The sequence below is a fragment of the Passer domesticus genome, chromosome 16 (assembly GCF_036417665.1).
Source record: "Passer domesticus isolate bPasDom1 chromosome 16, bPasDom1.hap1, whole genome shotgun sequence".
Classification (NCBI taxonomy): Eukaryota; Metazoa; Chordata; class Aves; order Passeriformes; family Passeridae; genus Passer; species Passer domesticus.
Genome location: NC_087489.1, coordinates 2,064,351 through 2,083,851, shown reverse-complemented (window position 1 = coordinate 2,083,851; position 19,501 = coordinate 2,064,351). Strand labels below are relative to the sequence as shown.

Below are 19,501 nucleotides of genomic sequence, written 5' to 3'. Positions count from 1 at the left end.
CACGGGCTGAGAGAGACAATCTCAGGGCTCGCAATCAGGAACTGCTGAAACAGCTGGAGCAATGTGAGCAAGGTACAGCTTCTCCTCTCCTACCCACTGCCCCATGCTGTCTCACCCCTGGGGATCTCTCAATCCCATGCAGAGGAAAACCGCACTGCCCTGAAATGGCAGAGAGGGAGAAAAACAACCAGCAGGAGATTTATCCATCCAAGTGCCAGTGAAAGCTTTCTCTTGAGAAAGATGCTGTGGCTGGCAGTGCCATCTGGCTGTGCTGGGGCTGATCCCGTGCACAGCTGGTGCCTTTCAGGTGCTGTGTCTGTGCTGAGGAGCTGTAGCTGATGCCTCAGTTCCATTGCCCCAATCTCCAGGCCCTGCCAGAGCCTCCAGGCTATTGGCCTCTCTGGAGCAGGGCTGCACAGGCATCCCCTCTCCTTTGTATGTCTTGGATTGATCACTCCGCTATTCCTCTGAACCCTGCCCCTTTATTCCTGCTTTTTTCTCTGGGGGGAAGTTTCCTTCATTTCTGTCAGCTTTGGAGCCTTTGTGGGCTTAAAGCCTGGCAAACACAGGCAGGTAGCGAAGACAGTGCTGTTGTCTCTGCAGGATGCACATCAGTTTGCCTTTGCTTTGCTTGCCCCCTTCTCCTCTCCCCTTCCCTGCTGCAGAGTGGGTGCAGGCAGAAGCCATGCACATCTCTCGCCAAATTCTCCTGGACAAAGAGGCCACGGAAAGGCAGGAAGAGGCTGTGACTCTTCGTCAGGAGGTGGCATCTCTGAAGAAGAAATTGGAAAACCTGGAGAAGGAAAGGAAGGATGTGCTGGTGAGATTGGCAGATGCCACAAAGGGCCCCTTCCTGGCTATGTTTGGACCTTGTGTTAGTAGTTCTAAGGAGTACTTTTTCCTTTTTAAAACTTCTAATTGCATCCTTCTGAATAAGGAGGAAAAGATGTGGTAGTCATGGCAAATGCAGTTAATGCTGAGGGTGCTACATTTCCTCCATGCTGGGCTTCTGTGCCCAAGAAGCTTTAGTTCTCAATGTCCTCACTGTCTCTGTTGACATTGCATGGTTTGGGGAATTGCTGGTGTCCAAACCCATGTTTGGATTTCTAAATATCTGGAAAGAGCGGGGAGAGTCCCAGGTTTGCTGTTGATAGAGAGGTGTTTGGCCTTGGCCATCTGAGAGCAGCCAGTGGGGAGAGAAGAGAGGAAAGCCAAGTGCTGATCCACATCAGGACGTGTGCCTGCAAGGGCACAACTCGTCCTGAGTGGCAGCAGAGAATGACAGACTGATGTGGCCATTGCTGCTCCCAGAGAGGGCAGTGGGGCTCTCGGGGATGGAGCCATGGAACCTCTGCACAGGAGAGGTGGAAAACCACTCCTGTCAGCCCAGCCCCAGGGAAGGAAAGGATGGGGCTGTTTGCTCTTCCCTTCCTCCCTGATGGAGAGCACATCCTCCTGGCACTGCCTGAATCCTGCTTAGTGTGGACTTGAAATCCTGGCTGCAGTTCTGGCAGCTCCTCCCCAAAGGAGCACTGGAGTGGAGCTGCAAGAGGTCAGGGAAGGGCAGAAAGGAAGCTGGGACGAGCTGAGCCAGCTGGGAAAGATGCAACATCACCAGGGGGCCCAGCAAAGGTCTGCAGCATCTCGAGGGGCAGAGAGTGACAAGGGCAGCCTGTGCCTGCCCCTGCAGCAGGAGTCCAGATCTGGTATGAAAAGCAAATTCAGAGAGGGAATGAGTGACCCTTTTTCTCCCTCTTTTGGCAACATGAACAGGAATTGTACCAGCAGCACATGAGATATCTGGAAAAGAAGAATGAAATGCCTGCACCAGAGATGCCAGATGATAAGGAAAATACTCAAGACTTGGCAGTGGAGAGGGAAGACCTGCAAGAGGAGTCGGAGCATGGGGCTGCTGCTTTGAAGAAATTAAGGGACAACACTCAAGTACTGAGTGCTGCACTGAACAAGAGTGAAATTGCCAAAGGGGCTCTGAAGAAACACTTGGACATCCTGAAAGGAAAGATCCAGGCAGGCAGAGGCATTGGCTTTCAGTCCAGTCCAGTGTCCCTGAATTATTCCACTGGTGTTTCCCATGAAGAGGTGGGGCTCTGTCCCTGTCACTGCAGGCCTGCTTGGGTAAAGCAGCCCGGGCTGCAGCAGGCAGCCTTGTCTGTCAGCCTGGCTCCAGCCAGAGACCACTGACTGCCTGATTGTTTCCTGGCACGCCTGGAATGACCAATCCAGCTCTGGAGCTTGCTGTTCAAATCAGCTCCAGGCCAAAAGCTGTGGCATGGGGAGCTGCTTCCCCTGTGCCAGTGCTAGGGGAGGCAACCCATGGGGGTTTGGATTGGGTGTGGGAAGTAATGGAGCAGGTGATTGGATGATGGACTAAAGTGAGTTGAGTTTTGGATCAATGGCTGAAAATCAGTTACACTCCTGGTGCTCAGAGTAAATTGTATTTGCAACTATGGAAGAGGCAGTGTTTTTGGGTGACAACACAGAGTCTGGAGTAGGGATGTTAGTTGGGAAGGAGCAGTCTGGGCCCAGGCAAGGCAGCAGGGCCTGACACAGCACTTCCAAGGTAACAGTGCCAGAGGCTTCTGGCAGCCCAGGCTATCAAGCTGCATAGGGCAGATGCTGTGAAACTTGGAGCCCAGAGCACAGGTGCTCCTTGTCCTCTGGCTGCCTGCGAGGTGGCGCTGGCTGGCTCTGCACAGGGCTCCCGAGGAAGGGCTCCAGCTGTACCTTGTCCCACTTGCAGGTTTCCCAGGAGGAAGAGCCATCGAGCTGGTCTCTGGAGCACCTTAGCTGGGAATCCTCTGACCAAGGGCACGCAGCAGCCCAGGCATGCAGAGAGGAGGAGCTGCTGGGCCAGAAGGCTGAGCTTGAGGGCCGACTGGCAGCCACAGAGTGGCTCCAACAAGACCTTTCCAGGCAGCTGGCAGAGACCAGGTAAAGGCAGGGAGCTGAGCCTTTTCAGATGTTTTTACATGCCGTGGACAGAATATGGAAGAATCTCAAGAAGAAAAAAGCCACAATTTGAAGGTTATTTTTGGGCCACCTAAAGCCAGCAAAGCTCTTGTGAGCCTTGGGCTCCTCTTTGTGCTGCTGAGCAACTCCTGTGGGAAGTCAAAAGCATTCCAGCCAGCCCTGAACTGAGCAGTAGTTAAACCATGCAGATGCGGAGTGAAACGTCAAGTTTCTCTTGGCTTTGGCTGCTTCTTCTGGGCATTCTGGGCATCCCTTGTTCCTTTCTGAGTAGCTTGACATGATCCTGATCTTCAGAACTGAAGCTTCAACTTCAGCATTCCAGGCCCTTCCCTTGGCACGCTGGGAGTAGCACGCTGCCATTCAGGGTGAAGCCAGAGGCTCCTGCTGAAAATCTTGAGCCATTTCTGCTTCCCAGCGCACTCTTGAGAAGTGTGGGACAGGACCTGGAGCTGGTTAGAGAACAGCAGGGAAAGCTCTTTGGAATTCTCAACAGCCTCTGGGGATTCTTGCTGATTGTTGATGGGCAGCCAGCTGCCAAACCGGCCAAGGTCCCTTTGGATGGTCCCTCTCACTCTGTCAGGAAGGACAAGTCCCTTGGGCTACTGCCTGCTTGGCCAGCAACACTAAAATAAAGGCAGCAGATCTACTCCATGACCTTGCAGGAGTTGAAACTGCAATCTCTGCATTCAGCAAGTTGTCATTGAGACAAAGAGATGTTCTGATATTTTGCAAGTGCTGCCATGACCATGAGATTTTACTGTGTCTGAAAAGTAGTTCTGAAGCCTCTTAAATACCGGGTGTCTGGAAGATGATGTGCCTTCATGTCCAATATCAAGAGCAGTAAAAAGTCAGGATTCAGCCAGGACAAGAGTCTGTTGTGTCCCCCAGCAGAGCAGCTTGGAATTGCTGATGGGAGAAGGGCTGTGAGCAGGGGCTGGGCTTTTGCTCGTCGCTCCAGCCTGTTTGGGCACAGCTAGCCAGTGTCATAGGTCAGGAACAGCAACGGAAGGTTTGGCTGTGGAGGCCAAGTTGGGCTGGGCAGTCTGTGCTGTGCCAGGCCATAAGGGAGGCCTGGGCAGTCCCTCAGAGGCCCTGCTCTCTCTTGAAATGGCACAGATGTGCCTTCTCTGGACCAGTTTCCAGGTGACCCATTTTCCATACTCAGGTGTGGGGATCTTGAGCCACGTCATCCTAGAATATCCAGCTGTGGCTGTCTGGAGCAAGCAACTTATGTCTCTCCATATTTGCAACTTGTAGGTCAGCAAAGGAGAGCCTGGAATCCTGGCTGCTTGCTGCTCAGCAGCAGATAGCTCAGCTGGAGATCTCCAGGAACCATCTGGAGGCTCAGGTGCTCACAGTCACACAGGACAAAGAGGTGATAGAAGGTAAAAACCTCGTGTGCTTCATTTGTGGTGCTGCTCATGCCTAGAGAAGCTAGGCACCTTGTAAATCCACCTCTGTCCACAGAGCATCTTAGGAGTGGTGGGGCTGGAGGCACTGAAGGGGCCTGAGGTCAGTAAAGTCAGTAAAGACTCTGACTCTTGCTGTTGGTCTTTGCAGGACAAGTGAAATGCCTGCAAGGTGAACTGGAAGCAGAGAGAGCTCTCAGGAAGCAGGAACAGGAAGACACAGCTCAGGAACTCCTGCAGGCCGAGCAGCAGCATCACGAAAGCCTCAGGCCTCAGGGAACAGCTCAGCAAGTGGAAATAAAGAAGCTCCTGGAAGACCTGGTAGGGGCCAATATGCTTCTGAATTGACCAAACCAGCCCTGTGGGTTGGTGTAGCACAAGCAGAGGCTGAGGGTGTGAAAGGGCAGCAGTTCTCTGGCAGAGGCCTCCCACTGCTGGTCCAGACAGCAGAGGCAGCAGCTCGGACTTGGAGGTGCGTGAAGGCCCCCGGGATGGTGCTGGGACAGTAAATGCAGCCACAGCTTCAGTGAGGGTGTAAGAGCAGTTCCAGAGCAGGTTGGGCAGTGCCCACCCAGAGCGTGGCAGCCCAGGGCAGGATCATCCCTGAGTCCCACCTGCCACTGAGCAGATGCCAACGTGGAGCAGATGCCAACAGTGCTGCTGGCTGCAGGCGTGGGAACTCAGTTCCTTTCTTGCTGTGCTTCCATGGTGGGCAGAGGGATTGGCTTTGGGCTGGAAGCCATGGACAGGCCCATTGTCCCTGCTCGTCCAGTCCTTGTGGCTGGGGCATCAGGGAGGGGAAGGTGACACCGCCTTTTCTGAGTGCTTGGACTCAATGCTTGGCAAGGTCTTTGCCAACAGAAGAGATTCCACAAGTCTGTGATTCTTGCACCTGCTGAGCCTCCTTTTGAATCCCCTGACAGGACACGGTTTCTGGAGTACAGAAAGCCATCGCTGTTGTCTTTTCCAGCTGGGGATTGTGGGAGAGATGAAGCTTCACATTTTTCAGCAAGGAGCTTGCCTGGGACTTCATCTTGCAAATTTTTCCTCTCCTCCTCAGGCAGGTGAACATGAAAGGCACCGTGCAGAGATGCAGGAGATGCTGGAGCAATGGGAAAAAGAGAAGGCAGAGAGAAAGAGGGAGCACAAGGAGGTGCTGTTGGAGATGAGACAGAAAGTAGACACCTTGCTGGCTCAACAAGAAGAATTAATGAGATTTGAAAATGCCAAGCGAGAGGTAATGATTGTGAGAGGAGAACTGGTGTGATTTTTTGCAAGGCTGGAGCTGTGGGAGATGGCAGGATATGGGGCTGTGTGGAGCATGGCCTCCGTGTCTTTTACATTGAATTAGGGGAGGTGCAAGCTGAACAGGGCTGTCTTTGGCACCAGGAATGAGCCCTCTCTTAGGAAGCCAGGCAGAGACATCAGCTGTCAGCTGAGATTTTTGTGCTGCTCTTGTGCTCTGTTGTTTTAAGATGCACCTCAGGGTATCTTCAGTGTTCTCTTTCTGTTCCCCTTTTGGTGTGTGCTGGTAGGTGTTCCTAGCCTAAGTAAGTTTGGAGGACTTTTCTTTTGTGGGCACGGGGAGGGCGCAGCAGGAGCAGTGACAAGTGCAAAATCTTTTTAAAGACTTGCCTGGGGTATATCTGAACAGTAACCCAGAGATGTCTTCTGGGCTGTGTGTTAAGTCACTTCCTGGGAAGCTGTGTCTCCCCCAGGGCAGGCAGTGGCCCAGGGCAGCAGCAGCCAAGTGCTCTGAGGGCACGTGAGCCCATCCGCCTTTGCCCCTTGCCACACGGGTGTTGCAGGAGAAGTGTGAAGCCCTCTGCTCTTTCCTTCTGTGCAGGTCCTGCTGGAAGAGCAGAAGGAGAAGAGTGCTTTATCAGAGGCACTGCTCCAAACTCAGGGAGAGCTCAGCCGAGCCCGCCAGCAGGTCCAGCAGCTCAGGCAGGAGGTGCAAGAGCAGCAAGAGAAGGGGCAGCTAAGTGTGAGTAGCCAGGCAACGGAGGGCAGGGCAGTGATAAGGGCACAAAAGGCAGCTCCTGGGACTGAGGAGCCAAGGGCTGCCCCAGGCCCTGGGAGCACAGCTCCTGGTAGGCTGCAGAGCTCAGCCCCGGGAAGGAAGGGTTGCAGGGGAAGCAGAGCTGGGTAGAGAAGCCAAAAGAAGCAGCTGAAAGAATGGGATTTAGAGGCAGCAAGTGGAAAGAGCTGAGCCTGAGGGCAAATGCCAGGAAGTTGCTCTGCATTTTGTTGCCAGAACATCAAGGAAAATCTGGAAGCTGAGCTGCAGGAAGCTCGCAGTGAAGTCCAGGCAGCAGAGAGGAGGCACAAGGAAGAGCTGCAAGGCCTCAAAGAGGAAATTAATCTGCTCCTTGAGCAGAGGGAGGCTCTACAAAAGCAGGTGAGTGAAGGAGCAGTGGCACTGCAGTCCTGCAGTGAGGGGTCTGTGGCCTTCTTGCTTTTCCACGGCAGAGCAGCGGCTGCAGGGGGGAGCCCTGGGGCTGTCTCGTGCTCTGGGGGCTCCATGGCAGCTGCTCTGAAGGACACTCAGGGCTCTGCTGAATGTCAGCTGCTGCTCTGGACAGCTGGGCTCGTCCACTGCCCTGTTGGCCAGCAACCATCAGCATGGATTCCTGCTGGCCTCTTCTTGCTAGCCTTGGTTTGGCAGGTGCTTTTTCCGGTGCCCTTGGTGGTGGGCCACTTAGAGACTGGAACAAGTTGGCCATATCCTTTGTGAATCTGGGGCTCTCAGGACAGGGAGAAATGCAGAGTTGTCCTTTACCTTTGCTCACAGCCTGTGCTGTGGCTGACAGTGACAAGCTGTGGCTGTGGCCTCTGACTGCTTTGTTCTGTTTGACTGGAGGTGGCAGAGTTGACATCTCAGCTGGCAGCCTGCCGAGAGTGCCAGGAAAAGACTGTGCAGAGAGCCCAGCAAGATGTGAGGGAGGCCCAGCAAGAGTCCAGGCAGAAGCTCTCGGAGGTTGAGCATGTCCAGAAGCTGCTGGAAAAGGCAGAACATCAGAAGAAGGAGCTGCAAGCACATCTGGACTACTTGGAGAGAAAATGGATCCAGTGGGAAGAAGTGGCACAGCAGAATTCAGAATTGCAGGCTTCCGTCAATGCCCTAGAGAGGGAAAAAGCCAGGTAAATGGAAGCCTGTGGGACTCTGCACTGTGGTGAATGGATTCCCTCTTTTCCATCTTTGCACCTGTCAGGGGCTCTGGCTGCATTTCCCAAGTGGCAGATTCTGAACTCTCCATGCAGACACGTCCCATTGTCTGGATGTTGTCTTTCATTTTATTTTTTTCTAAGTGTTCCGTTACAGTTTTTCTGAAGACAAAGGCTTTTGGGGTAGCCCTTTCCCTCTAGGGGTATTGTGTTATATAGGTGGGTGTGTTGACACTGCCTGAGCTGCATTGGAAGGAGTTGGATGCATCCTTCAGCTCCACCTTGGGTCCTGTAACTTGAAGCCTTTGGGATCTGGATCAGCCTGGCATCTGATGCTGTTTCTGGGCAGAACCATCTTAAGGCCCTGATTGCTGATCTAGGCCAGACTGCCCTCGGAGGCAGCCCAGAAACAAGAATGTCTCTGCTGCATCATTCCTCATCAAATGTGCCCCGGTGCCTGGAGGGAGTCAAGCAGGGTCCCTGCCACCCTGCACAGTCCCAGGCATTTCTGACTGTGCAAAGAATGCAAGAAACAGGAGCAAGGTATGGGGGGCTCCTCCAGCTGATCAAGTCCTGCCTGGCTTCAGTGCCACAGGATTCTTCTTCCAAGAAGAAGACAGGGGAAAGGCAGGCTGCTCCTGCTTGCCTCGAACCTTCTGCATCTTCCATCAGGTTGTGCTCCAAGCCTCTGTTGCCACTTTGGCCTTTGTTCAAGAATGGGTGCTGGTAAATCTTAGGGAACTTGCCAGAGATCCCCTGGCTGTAGGGTGCTGCTCCTCCTACCTAGATGTGTAGGATGGGGGAAGGAAATGTCTCTTCTATGCTATCCAAAGCTCCCTGCCTTGGAGCCTGGTTAGTCAGAAGAAAACTGTTGCTCTCCCCTAATGTCTTCATTGTGGGATTTGGAAACAGCCAGATTGTTTAGACAAACCTCATCAGACAGAGCAGTTTTTCCCTTAGGTGGTGCCAGTCCTAAGAGTTTCTAAAATGTGATATCATATAGTAATGAGTTGCTTGCTTCCCTTCTAGGCTGATTCTGACTCTGGAGGAAAAGAACCTGTGCCTCAGAACACTGGAAGAACAGAACATGGCACTGAACAATCATGTCTCTCAGTGTCATTCTGCTCTTCAGCAGGCCAACCAGCTCTCTACAAACCGCGCTGGACAACTGCAGGTGCTCAACACCCAGGTAAGCTGTGCAGTGGCATCCTCTCCTCCAGGGACACACAGCAGCACCTTTGGCTTGGAGGCCATGGCTGTGACAGGCTGGGCAGGGCACTCCCAGCACAGCCAGTTCAGAGCTGCAGCCCAAGGATGCCCATTGCCTCCCTTTTCCTGTTTTCTCTCCATTGCTCTCCATTGGAATCCTTGCTTCTCTTCCTTCAGGTTTTGGCATGTTTTTTCCTTGAACTCAATTCTCCTTCATTGTGTTCCCTCTTGCCCACTCTGCTGCCTCAGGAGCAGCCCTGTCCCTGAGGCTCTGTGCATCCATCTTCCAGATCCGGGCCCTGCAGGACGCAGTGCTGCAGATGGAGGCTTCCCAGGCAACTCGAGAGAAGCAGCTGCTGAAGGAGCTGGAGGAGTCTCGAGCAGGAGAACGCTGCTTGAGGGACTCTGTGCATGTGCTGGAGGCTGAGGTGTCTGAGCTGCGTGTGAAGCTGCAGAGCTCTGATGACAAAGCTCTTGCCTTGGCCATACAGTGTAAGGCTCTGGAGCTGGAGCTGAGGAAGACACAGACTGAGAGAGACAACCTCAGAGCCTGCAACATGGAGCTGCAGAAGGTGTTGGAGAAAAGTGAGCAAGGTACAGCTTCTCCTCTCCCACTCACTGTCCCACGCTGTCTCACCAGCTGAGGAGCTGTAGCTGATGCCTCAGCTCAATTCCCCCAAACTCCAGGACCTGCCAGAGCCTCCAGGCTATTGGCCTCTCTGGAGCAGGACTGGACAGGCATCCCCTCTCCTTTGTCTCTCTTGGGTTGCTCACTCTGCACACAGCCAAGGGCAAACACTCTTTCCTACTCCTCTGAACCCCGCCCCTTTCATTCCTGCCTTTTTCTCTGGGGGGAAGTTTCCTTCATTTCTGTCAGCTTTGGAGCCTTTGTGGGCTTAGGGCCTGGCAAACACAGGCAGGTAGAGAAGACAGTGCTGTTGTCTCTGCAGGATGCACATCAGTTTGCCTTTGCTTTGCATGTCCCCTTCTCCTCTCCCCTTCCCTGCTGCAGATTTCTGGAAGGCAGAAGTCAAGCACATTTCTCGAGAAACTGCCCTGCAGAAAGAGGCCACGGAAAGGCAGGAAGAGGCTGTGACTCTTCTTCAGGAGGTGGCATCTCTGATGCGGAAATTAGAAAACCTGGAGAAGGAAAGGAAGGATGTGCTGGTGAGATTGGCAGATGCTCCAATGGCCAATTTCCTGGCTATGTTTGGACCTTGTGTTAATAATTCTAAGGGGCACTTCTTCCAGTTTAACTTTTCTAATTGCATTCTTCTGAATAAGGAGGGAAAGTCTTCGTCATCATGTCACGTGCAGTTAATGCTGAGGCTGCTGATTTTCCTCCATGCTGGGCTTCTGTGCCCCAGAAGCTTTAGTTCTCAATGTCCTCACTGTCTCTGTTGACATTGCATGGTTTGGGGAATTCCTGGTGTGTCCAAACCCATGTTCGGATTTCTAAATATCTGGACGTGGAAGGAGTGGGCAGAAGAACAGGTTTGCTGTTGATAGAGAGGTGTTTGGCCTTGGCCATCTGAGAGCAGCCAGTGGGGAGAGAAGAGAGGAAAGCCAAGTGCTGATCCACATCAGGACATGTGACTGCAAGGGGACAACTTGTCCTGAGTGGCAGCAGTGAATGACAGACTGATCTGGCCATTGCTGCTCCCAGAGAGGGCAGTGGGGCTCTCGGGGATGGAGCCACGGAATCTCTGCACAGGAGAGGTGGAACCCACTCCTGTCAGCCCAGCCCCAGGAAAGGAAAGGCTGGGAATGTTTGCTCTTCCCTTCCTCCCTGATGGAGAGCACATCCTCCTGGCACTGCCTGAGTCCTGCTTAGCATGGACTTGAAATCCTGGCTGCAGTTCTGGCAGCTCCTCCCCAAAGGAGCACTGGAGTGGAGCTAGAGGAGTCAGGGAAGGGCAGAAAGGAAGCTGGGACGGGCTGAGCCAGCTGGGAAAGATGCAGCATCACCAGGGGGCCCAGCAAAGGTCTGCTGTGTCTCGAGGGGCAGAGAGAGAGAGAGGAGCAGCCTGTGCCTGCCCCTGCAGCAGGAGTCCAGATCTGGTATGAAAAGCAAACTGAGAGAGGGAATGAGTGACCCTTTTTCTCCCTCTTTTGGCAGCATGAACAGGAATTGTACCAGCAGCACATGAGATATCTGGGAAAGAAGAATGAAATACATGCACTTGACATGCCAAATCAACAGAAAATAATGCAACAATTGAACACTGAAAAGGAAACCAAGCAAGAAGATTTGGAGCATGGGTCCGCTGCTTTGAAGGAAGGAAGAGGGGGAACACTGAGTGCTGCACTGACCAAGTGTAAAATTGCCAAAGGGGCTCTGAAGAATCGCTTGGCATTCCTGAAGGGAAAGTCTTGTATCCAGGCAGGCACTGGCATTGATCTTCATTCCACTGCAACATGCCTGAATTATTCCAGAGATGTTTCCCATCAAGAGGTGGGACTCTATACCCCTGTCAGTGTAGGCCTGATTGTTTGCTGCTACACCTGGAATGGCTGCTCCAGCTCTGGAGCTTGCTGTTCAAATCAGCTCCAGGCCAAAAGCTGGGCATGGACAGCTGCTTCCCCTGTGCCAGTGCAAGGGGAGGAAACGCATGGGGGCTTGGATTGGGTGTGGGAAGTAATAGAGTAGATGAGCAGAGTGATGGAGTAAACTGAGCTGAATTTAGCCCAAGAGGGCTGAACAGCAGCTGCACTGCTGGTGCTCCGAGGACACTTCCCAAGATGGATATTTCTGAGGGACAGCTTTTGTGGTCTTTGAAATATGGGCATCATCTCCTCTCTGAATACCCAGCAGGCTTTTGGAGCACAAGAGGAGCAGCTGTTTTGTGGCTCAGGGACCAGCCTGGAATCAAACAAAGTGGTTGCATCAGCAGAGGAGAAGAGAGAGAGACCTGAATTATCCACTGTGCCCTGGAGAAGTGGCGAGCAGGTAAATTGGGCTTTCGCTGCCTCTGCAGAGCCTCAGGCTCCTCTGGAACATGGCACGTTAGCCCAGGCAGCGCTTTGGAGACCTCTGTTTGTTCCCTTGCCTCTCCCTGTCCCTGCTGTGGCACATCCCTTTGTTTCTTCTCTCTCTTGTGGCAGCCCATGGCTTTCACAAGGGCACCTTCACTCCACTGCCTCCCTCCCTGGCCCCGTGTCCCTGCACACATACACTGGCCTCTCTTGCACAGCCCCCAGCGAGAGCTTTTTGCCCCCAGTGTTGTCTGGTGCACTTCAGGGTCTCAGAGTAGGGATCTCCTTGCCTTGATGTCCAGAGGTCCTTTTGCTCTGTGTTTGCTGAGAGTTTTCTGTGACCCTCTCTCCCATCCAATCTGCAGGTGGAACCTGACAGGAGAATCAGAGCTTTTAGGAGAATGTTCCTCCCAGACTACTTCATATTCCCTGTCCACGAGTCTGCCCATCGAAACTGGTCAACTTTTGAAATAGAAGACTCCTCCAGTAGCTCAGGGGAGCAGCAGCCCTCGTGCTGATGCACAGCCTGTGGAGAAGAGGGTCAGTGGCCCAAATGTGTGCTTTGGAAAGCAGAGCTGGGTTCCTAAATCCCATTGGAAGTCTCTCTAATAGACCTGTGGTGGCTGAGAGGTGGATGGATGTGGAAAGGGTTTGCCAGCCTTGAACTGGACTTGTTGATCTTCTGAGCTGTGTTGTGTCTGGGAGCCTGTTCCTTTCCCCTTGCCCAAGGGCAGAGTGTTGCTGAGGGCTGGAGTTGGAGGCTGTGTGTGCCCCAAGAGCCGGTACCGTGGGGCTGCAGGTGCTCCTGGCAGCGTGGGCTTGTCTGAGCCGGGCCTTGTGCCTCTTTCAGGTGTCCCTGCTGCAGTCACAGCTGGCCCAAGACCGACAGCACCACCTGGAGAGCTGTGCAGGGAGCAGGCAGGAGACACAAGGTGCAGAAGGGACCTCCTTGCTTCCTGAACATCTCAGAGAGGAGCCAGCTGGATGCAGTTTTAGACGTAGGCAGTAGTTTATGTTTAAAGGTGGTATAGTATAGGATAGCATAGGTAATAGTAATTGAACCTTTATACAACTGTCTTCCATAGGATGAAGGATATATTGATAGAGAAATAAAGAGTTTATTCTGATCACAATTAAACTAAAAGATCTTTTTCAGGCTTATTTACTGCCCAGTACAGAGACCTGTAACTTCCAGTATAGTGCATTATATCTGAAGCAACATTGAAGCAATTCCAGTCAAGTCAGCAAAAACCAATTCTTAAAGATTGATGCTACTCACCCAAACCCATGACCATGGGCAAACCTTTCTCTCAGTCTCAAGGCGTGACCTTGAGGAGCATCCTCACTCCAGGGAGGAATCTGCAGACGGCCACATGTGCCATGCACCACTTTGGTGAGGGCAGGAGAATCCTGCCATGTGAGGAGCTTGTTCATTTGCCCTTAGGAAACTGCAGCCTGTTTTTTCTCGGAGTCACAGAATCTCAGGCTGGGGGAGGCTGGAGGCACCTCTGGAGGTCACCTTGCCCAGCCCCTGCTCCATCAGGGCCACCCAGAGCCGGCTGCCCAGCATGTGTCCAGGTGGCTTTTCAGTCTCTCCAGGGATGGAGACTCCCCCCACCTCCCCAGGCACCTGCACCAGTGCTCGGCCACCCTCCCAGTGCACAAGTGACTCCTGAGCTCGCAGGGCCCCTCCTGTGTGTCACTTTGTGCCCGAGGCCCCTGGAGCTGTCCCTGGCCCTGTCTCCTCTGCAGCCTCTCCCCAGGTTTTTATCCCCAGGGATGAGATGCCCTGAGCCTGCTCTGCTCCAGGCTGGCCAGTGCCAGCTCTCTCAGCCTCTCCTCATGGCACAGATGCTCCAGTCCCTCCATTGCCTTCATGGCCCTGTGCTGGACTCTGTCCAGCCTGTCCCTCTCCTGTACTGGGCAGCCCAGCTCTGGGCCCAGCACTCCAGGGCTGGCCTCTCTGCTGTGGAGCAGAGGGAAAGGATCCCCTCCCTCTGCCAGCTGAGACACAGCTCCCAGTGCAGCCCAGGACGCTGTTCTGCACTGCTGCAGGAGCACACTGCTGGCCCATGGGCATCCTGGTGTCCAGCAGAACCCTGCCAAACCTCAGTTTTCCAACTGGGTGGCCCCCAGCAGATACCGGTGCCTGTGGTTCTTCCTTCCCAAGGACAGGACTCAGCACTTGTCATTGAACTGCCACCCTTGTTGAACTGTCCCTCTGGATGGCAGCACTCCTCTCTGGCAGATCAGCCACTCCTCCTGGTTTGTGGGAGGGCACAGCCTGGCCCCATCACCCAGTTTACTAACAAAGGTGTCAGAAAGGACTGCATGCAGCGGCTACTGCTGACCTCTTGGTCTCTGACTCGCCCGGCTGCACAGGCCAGCACCGCCGGCAGCAGTGAGGTATTTAAGGCGGAATGCCTTCAGAAGGGCGAGAAACCCCCAGAGCCGTGAGGAGAGAAGCTGGGCTGCGTCCCACGGGAGAAAAGGCTTTGGACCGCGCCGACAGGGAAAAAGGAGGTGTTTTATTGATGGTGCATCGGGCGCGGACAAAAAAGCTTGCTCGGCAAGGTCTTATAACTAGAACACAGCGACCAATCTAAAATTTTGAGAGGAGGGAATAACACATAACAAACAGCTCAGATGTCCAGTGTAAACAAATTAGGGGTTGAACCCTGACCTCTAAACCAATCATTCAATGTCCAGGCCAGAATGTTCTGGATGAGTGGGCAAGGACCCTGAATAACAGACAGGCAGTTAGGGAGGAATTTAGGAGAGATAAAGTGTAGCTGACGGGACAATTCAGAAGAGGGAGAGAGAGAAAGCCCGGGCAGAACCATAAACAGGAATGGGGGGTACAGGAATAAACCAACTTAAAACTAATGCACCCCAACATCTCCCCCTTCTTTGTTTAAAAAAAAGGAGGAGTGGGGTAACTTTAAAACCATCTTCTGAGGATTCATCTGACCAGGGGTTGTCTTTTAATTGCTCGTCTTCTTCGGTGCCTTCTTCTTCTTGACTTCCGTCCATAACCTGTTCTTCGACTACCACTCGATTCACTTCCACAGCAGACATCGACTTAACGATAAACCCTCTAAGAATTCTCCAAACGACAGAAATTGCAATTGAAATGACCAGTAAAATGAAAAGGACTAAAACAACAGTTTTCAAAATAGAGACTACCCAACCTGAGAGACCCCATCCCGTAAAAATGTCTCCCAGCCAGTCTGATGTTTTCTCCTTAATGTCGCTGATCATTCCCCTCATTTGGTCAATAGATCTTCTGGCGTCCCCGGCTTTGGATGATAAATTGAGGCAGCAGAGCCCTTCGAACTCTTCACACCGGTGATCATGGAGCAGCAATAGAAAATCTATTGCTGCCCGGTTTTGGAGAGTCGCCTGCCTTGTTATTTCCTCGTCTGCTAGGAGGTTACTTAGAGCGGCTGAGGTAAAATTGGCTTGTTTGGCTACCCAACACTCTAGGTGGGCTAATTCACCTAGAGATTTCGCAATAGACACCCACGGGAGAAACACTGTCCATGCGACACCTTCTGGCTTTGACCAATGAACAATATTGGAGTCGCACTGTTCATTTAAATCTTTAAGATCTCTTGCTACACGGGCCGAATTGTGTGCGACAATTTTCTGTTTCCAATCTTTAATTTGGGAATTGTTGGGAGCAAACAGCGTCAGCCGTCCAAATGTACACGGGCCTCCTAGAAGGCGAGGGGGGATGCCTGCCCATGCTCGGTCTCCGCAAATGAAAAATATACCGTTGGGAAGGGATCTGGGTTTATCTTCAAAGGAGAGGGCGATGGTAATATGGGAGGTAACAGAACACCAATTTCCTGCCGCGTAGTTTTGATTTGGTTCTATGATCGGTGTAAAAGAATTTTCGTCGCGGTCATGGAAAGGGAGAAATTGAACACACAAATTTGCTGATGCGGAGCCGAGCAATTTAAATTCGGTGGGGTCAGATTTAGATATGTTCAATTTGGACATTAGCCTCCTCCAGATTAAATTGGGATTGGGACTAGAGGGACGGAAAACTTTATTTTGGGAAAGGGGTTTAAGGAGGGAGTAAAGGGGCTCGGGAAACTCCTTTGGAGGAAGTGGGATCCCCACAAGGCAGGTCAACAAGGGGTCTGCTGCCGAAGTGGCGGTGAGGCACAAATGATCTCTGCCGAGGGCGCCAGCGAGCATCTTCCAAACATTTTGCTTAGGTTGAGGAACAATCCATGAGCTCGCGATGGCCAAAAGGTTCCAGAGAATGATCAGCTCGATGTGGGTCATGGGGATGGGCTTTCTCGGGCTTTCTGAAAAGAACAAGACAAAAGGTCATAAAGGTAAAACATCAGGAATGGTTCTGCTCCGGGAGGTCTAAACCTCCTTCAGAAGGCCTCTTTTTTCTCCTCCAGCAGGCCTCTTCGACCTGTGCCACTTTCTTAGTTGGAACTTTACTGGAGGCGGTGTATGGCTTGACCCATTTTGAAGGGACCCATTTTGGACCCGAGGGAGTGGAAACGCAGGCGTATCCCCTCCCCCAGGTGACAAGGTCAAAAGGTCCCTCCGTCCTCCAGGTCTCGGGGTCCTTTACGAGAACCGGAGGCTTCTCTTTCGGCTGCAGTTGTTGGTGTTGCCCAAAGTGCCGAACAATTGGTGGATTTAGATTCTCAAAAGAACAGTTTAAGAAATTGATTGTGAAAAGGGCCCTGGCAAGGCGGACCTGGGGGGACTCCATCTTCATTGCCTCACGTTGTTGTTGAAGGACCCTTTTGAGGCTCTGATGGGTCCGCTCCACTACAGCTTGACCTGTTGGGGAATAGGGGATGCCGGTCTTATGTTCTATTCCCCATTGCTGCAGGAAGTTGCGCAGTTCCCTGGACCTATATGCTGGGCCGTTGTCAGTTTTTAATGTTTTTGGAATGCCCAGCGTGGAGAAGGCTAAAAGAAGGTGTTTCTTGGTGTCATTTGCCTTCTCCCCTGCGTGGGCGGAGGCAAAAACTGCGCCGGAAAAGGTATCTACTGATACGTGAACAAATTTCAGTCTGCCAAACTCAGGGACGTGTGTAACATCGGATTGCCACACCTCGCAACTCGCCAGTCCTCGGGGGTTAGCCCCTGCGTTGACAGCTGGAAGCTGGAAGGATTGACAGTGGGGGCATGTGGCCACAATGGCCTTGGCCTGGTCACGGCTAAGTTGGAACTGCCTGACCAGACCCGGCGCATTCTGATGATAGAGCTGGTGGCTGATCTTAGCCTGGCGGAACACGTCTGGGAGCGGGGCCACCTGCACAGGGGCAGCGAGGGCATCCGCTCTCCTGTTCCCCTCGGCGATGAACCCTGGCAGGTTAGTGTGGGACCGCACATGCATCACATAAAATGGTTGCTCTCGGTGAGAGACTAAATTTACTAGTTTGGTGAGCAATTGATAGAGGGCTACGTTGGACACTTCCTGCAGAATCGCTTGTTCTGAACGGGCAACTATGCCCGCTACATAAGCGGAATCGGTGACCAGATTGAATGGTCCAGGGAACTTCTTGAAAGCCCTGACAACAGCATCTAACTCAGCTACTTGAGGTGATCCTTCCACCTCCTTGATGTCCGCTTCCCACTGCTGAGTCTGCGGATCCCGCCAAGTCATAACTGACTTGTGGGAGGCGCCGGATGCGTCAGTGAAAACGGTCAGAGCCTTCAGAGGAGTCCTACTCTGAATCTGCTGAAGAGATAATTTAAACTGGACTTCCGAATTAAAAATTTTGTGAGCCGGCCGATGAATAGAAATCTGACCGGTGTAGCTGTCCAGAGCGAACTGCAGGGCCTCATTCTCTTGGAGAAGGTGTTCCAACATAGCTTTTGTAAAGTGGGCCGAATCTAATTTGAGTGGTATGTGAATACATGTGAAATCCACACCTGCCAACTCCCTGATCCGAAGGCGAGCCCTACGGATCAGCTCCGCCACCAGCTCCTGTGGCCTCGTCATTCTTTTGGACCTTTGGTGACTAAGGAACACCCACTCTATAATCAGGAGAGGGTCCCTAGCCCCTTGATCTTTTTTGGTGTTCTTGATATCCTCCCACTGGAAGATCATTCCATGGAGGTGTGGCAATTTCCCAAGAATAATGAATTTGAAGGGCAGACCCGGCTGGTAACGATGGGCTTGCCTCTCCGAGATGGACTTTTGGATCTTTTCCAACGCAGCTTGTGCCTCTTGGGTGAGCGACCTAGGAGAACTAAGCTCCTCTCCCCCTTTCAATAAATTGAAAAGGGGGGCCAGGTCTTCAGTGGGAATGCCTAGCCAAGGCCTTACCCAATTCAGAGACCCACACAGCTGCTGGGCATCAGAAAGCGTTCGAATGGAATTCCGAATTTTGATTTTTTGTGGTGTAATAGTTGTTTTGCTAATTGTAAGACCTAGATACCTCCAGGGTGGCATTCTTTGAATTTTGTCCTGCTGCAACTCGAACCCTGCAGCAACCAATGCACTGATTGTTAGGTCAAGACTGTGAGCAAGTTCGTCATCAGTTGGAGCACAGACGAGAATGTCATCCATGTAATGGAAAATTGTAGCGTTGGTTGCCTTTGCCCTGACTGGTGAGAGCAAGGAAGAGACATACCACTGGCATATTACTGGACTGTTCTTCATGCCTTGGGGTAAAACTGTCCAGTGGTAGCGCCTCCTAGGGGCCTCTCGGTTGATGGTAGGAACCGAGAAAGCAAAACGCGGAGCATCGTCGGGGTGTAGTGGAATTTGGAAAAAGCAGTCTTTTATGTCAATTACAGCTAAATTCCAATTTTGGGGGAGCATTGTTGGGGAGGGCATCCCTGGTTGGAGGGGACCCATGTCCTCGATGACGTTGTTAATTTGTCTAAGGTCGTGAAGGAGCCGCCATTTCTCTTTATTAGGTTTCTTTATGACAAACACTGGGGAGTTCCACGGAGACGTGGTTTCCACCAGGTGACCTCGCTGCAGCTGCTCTTCTACGAGCTCCTCGAGCGCCTTTAATTTCTGTTTTGAAAGCGGCCACTGTTCTACCCAGACAGGTGTGTCAGTTAGCCAATTCAATTTCTGGGTAGGGCGCTCCTCAGTGACCGCTGCCCCAAAAACCTGGGGAGCTGCTGGTAGATCAATTCGGGCTCCCCATTGGGCGAGCAGGTCCCTTCCCCACAGGGGCTCCGTGTAATCTAAAACGAATGGACGTACAGACGCTAATTGTCCATCCGGCCCCATAATTTGCACAATGCTCTTAGATTGTTTCGCCAATTGGATCCCTCCTACACCTCGGATTCGTTCTGCTGCGTCTTGCAACTCCCAATGCGACGGCCAATCCCGTGAGGGAATGACCGTAACATCTGCTCCAGTGTCCAGAAGCCCGTGAACGAGCTTCTGGTCCCCACCTTTCTGTAGGCTGCAGGTGATTCTTGGTTTTTCTTTGCCTAGGGCCTGAGCCCAAGCCACCGATGGGAGGTGTGAGGATGTGGATGTTTTGGGTGGCTTGGAGTCCCAGAGCTCCTCAGGGATAGGAATGGCTTGCGCCACAATTTGACCCCGAGGCAGAAAGGTGGGAGGGCTGGCACAATACATGGCTACTTCGAATGTTTTCGGGTCTGATGATATGAGACCCGGGATGATGTGAATGTCTTGTGGTGTAAATTTGGAATCTCCAACTGTGACGAACCTACCCTTGGTCCGATGCCAGGTACCTGGGCACTCCGGGCTGACGGAGACGAGTTGGATATTTGAG

General features: G+C 52.6%; 2 protein-coding genes across 5 annotated transcripts in view; both read left to right on the top strand.

Annotated features, from left to right (window-relative positions):
- The first annotated feature begins 3,812 nt into the window (after positions 1-3,812).
- LOC135282292 (centrosome-associated protein CEP250-like) lies at positions 3,813-7,548 on the top strand. Its single transcript, XM_064391923.1, has 7 exons — positions 3,813-3,838; positions 4,249-4,376; positions 4,552-4,721; positions 5,461-5,637; positions 6,247-6,387; positions 6,658-6,801; positions 7,264-7,548. The coding sequence occupies exons 1-7, from the start codon at positions 3,813-3,815 to the stop codon at positions 7,546-7,548; spliced, it is 1,071 nt and encodes a 356-aa protein (XP_064247993.1).
- Positions 7,549-8,601: 1,053 nt separating this feature from the next.
- The window catches only part of LOC135282169 (golgin subfamily A member 6-like protein 7), a 69,628-nt gene continuing 58,728 nt past the window's right edge, over positions 8,602-19,501 (top strand). For 2 of the 4 annotated variants that reach the window (XM_064391724.1, XM_064391723.1), the window contains exons 1-5: positions 8,602-8,757; positions 9,068-9,371; positions 9,790-9,944; positions 10,897-11,232; positions 11,590-11,727. In XM_064391724.1, the coding sequence (XP_064247794.1) occupies positions 8,656-8,757; positions 9,068-9,371; positions 9,790-9,944; positions 10,897-11,232; positions 11,590-11,727 (1,035 nt within the window). In that variant the 5' untranslated portion in view covers positions 8,602-8,655. Of the gene's footprint in view, positions 8,758-9,067; positions 9,372-9,789; positions 9,945-10,896; positions 11,233-11,589; positions 11,728-12,118; positions 12,294-12,603; positions 13,274-19,501 lie in introns of those variants that run through there. The other 2 variants (XM_064391726.1, XM_064391725.1) reach the window with 2 other exon arrangements.

What these genes read in the sequence shown, in the direction of transcription:
- LOC135282292 (XM_064391923.1), top strand. Translation starts at nt 3,813, where the DNA reads ATGTCCAATATCAAGAGCAGTAAAAA. An exon ending in AATATCAAGAGCAGTAAAAA is followed by an intron (nt 3,839 to 4,248) that starts GTCAGGATTCAG and finishes TGCAACTTGTAG; the next exon opens with GTCAGCAAAGGAGAGCCTGG. An exon ending in AGAAGCTCCTGGAAGACCTG is followed by an intron (nt 4,722 to 5,460) that starts GTAGGGGCCAAT and finishes TCTCCTCCTCAG; the next exon opens with GCAGGTGAACATGAAAGGCA.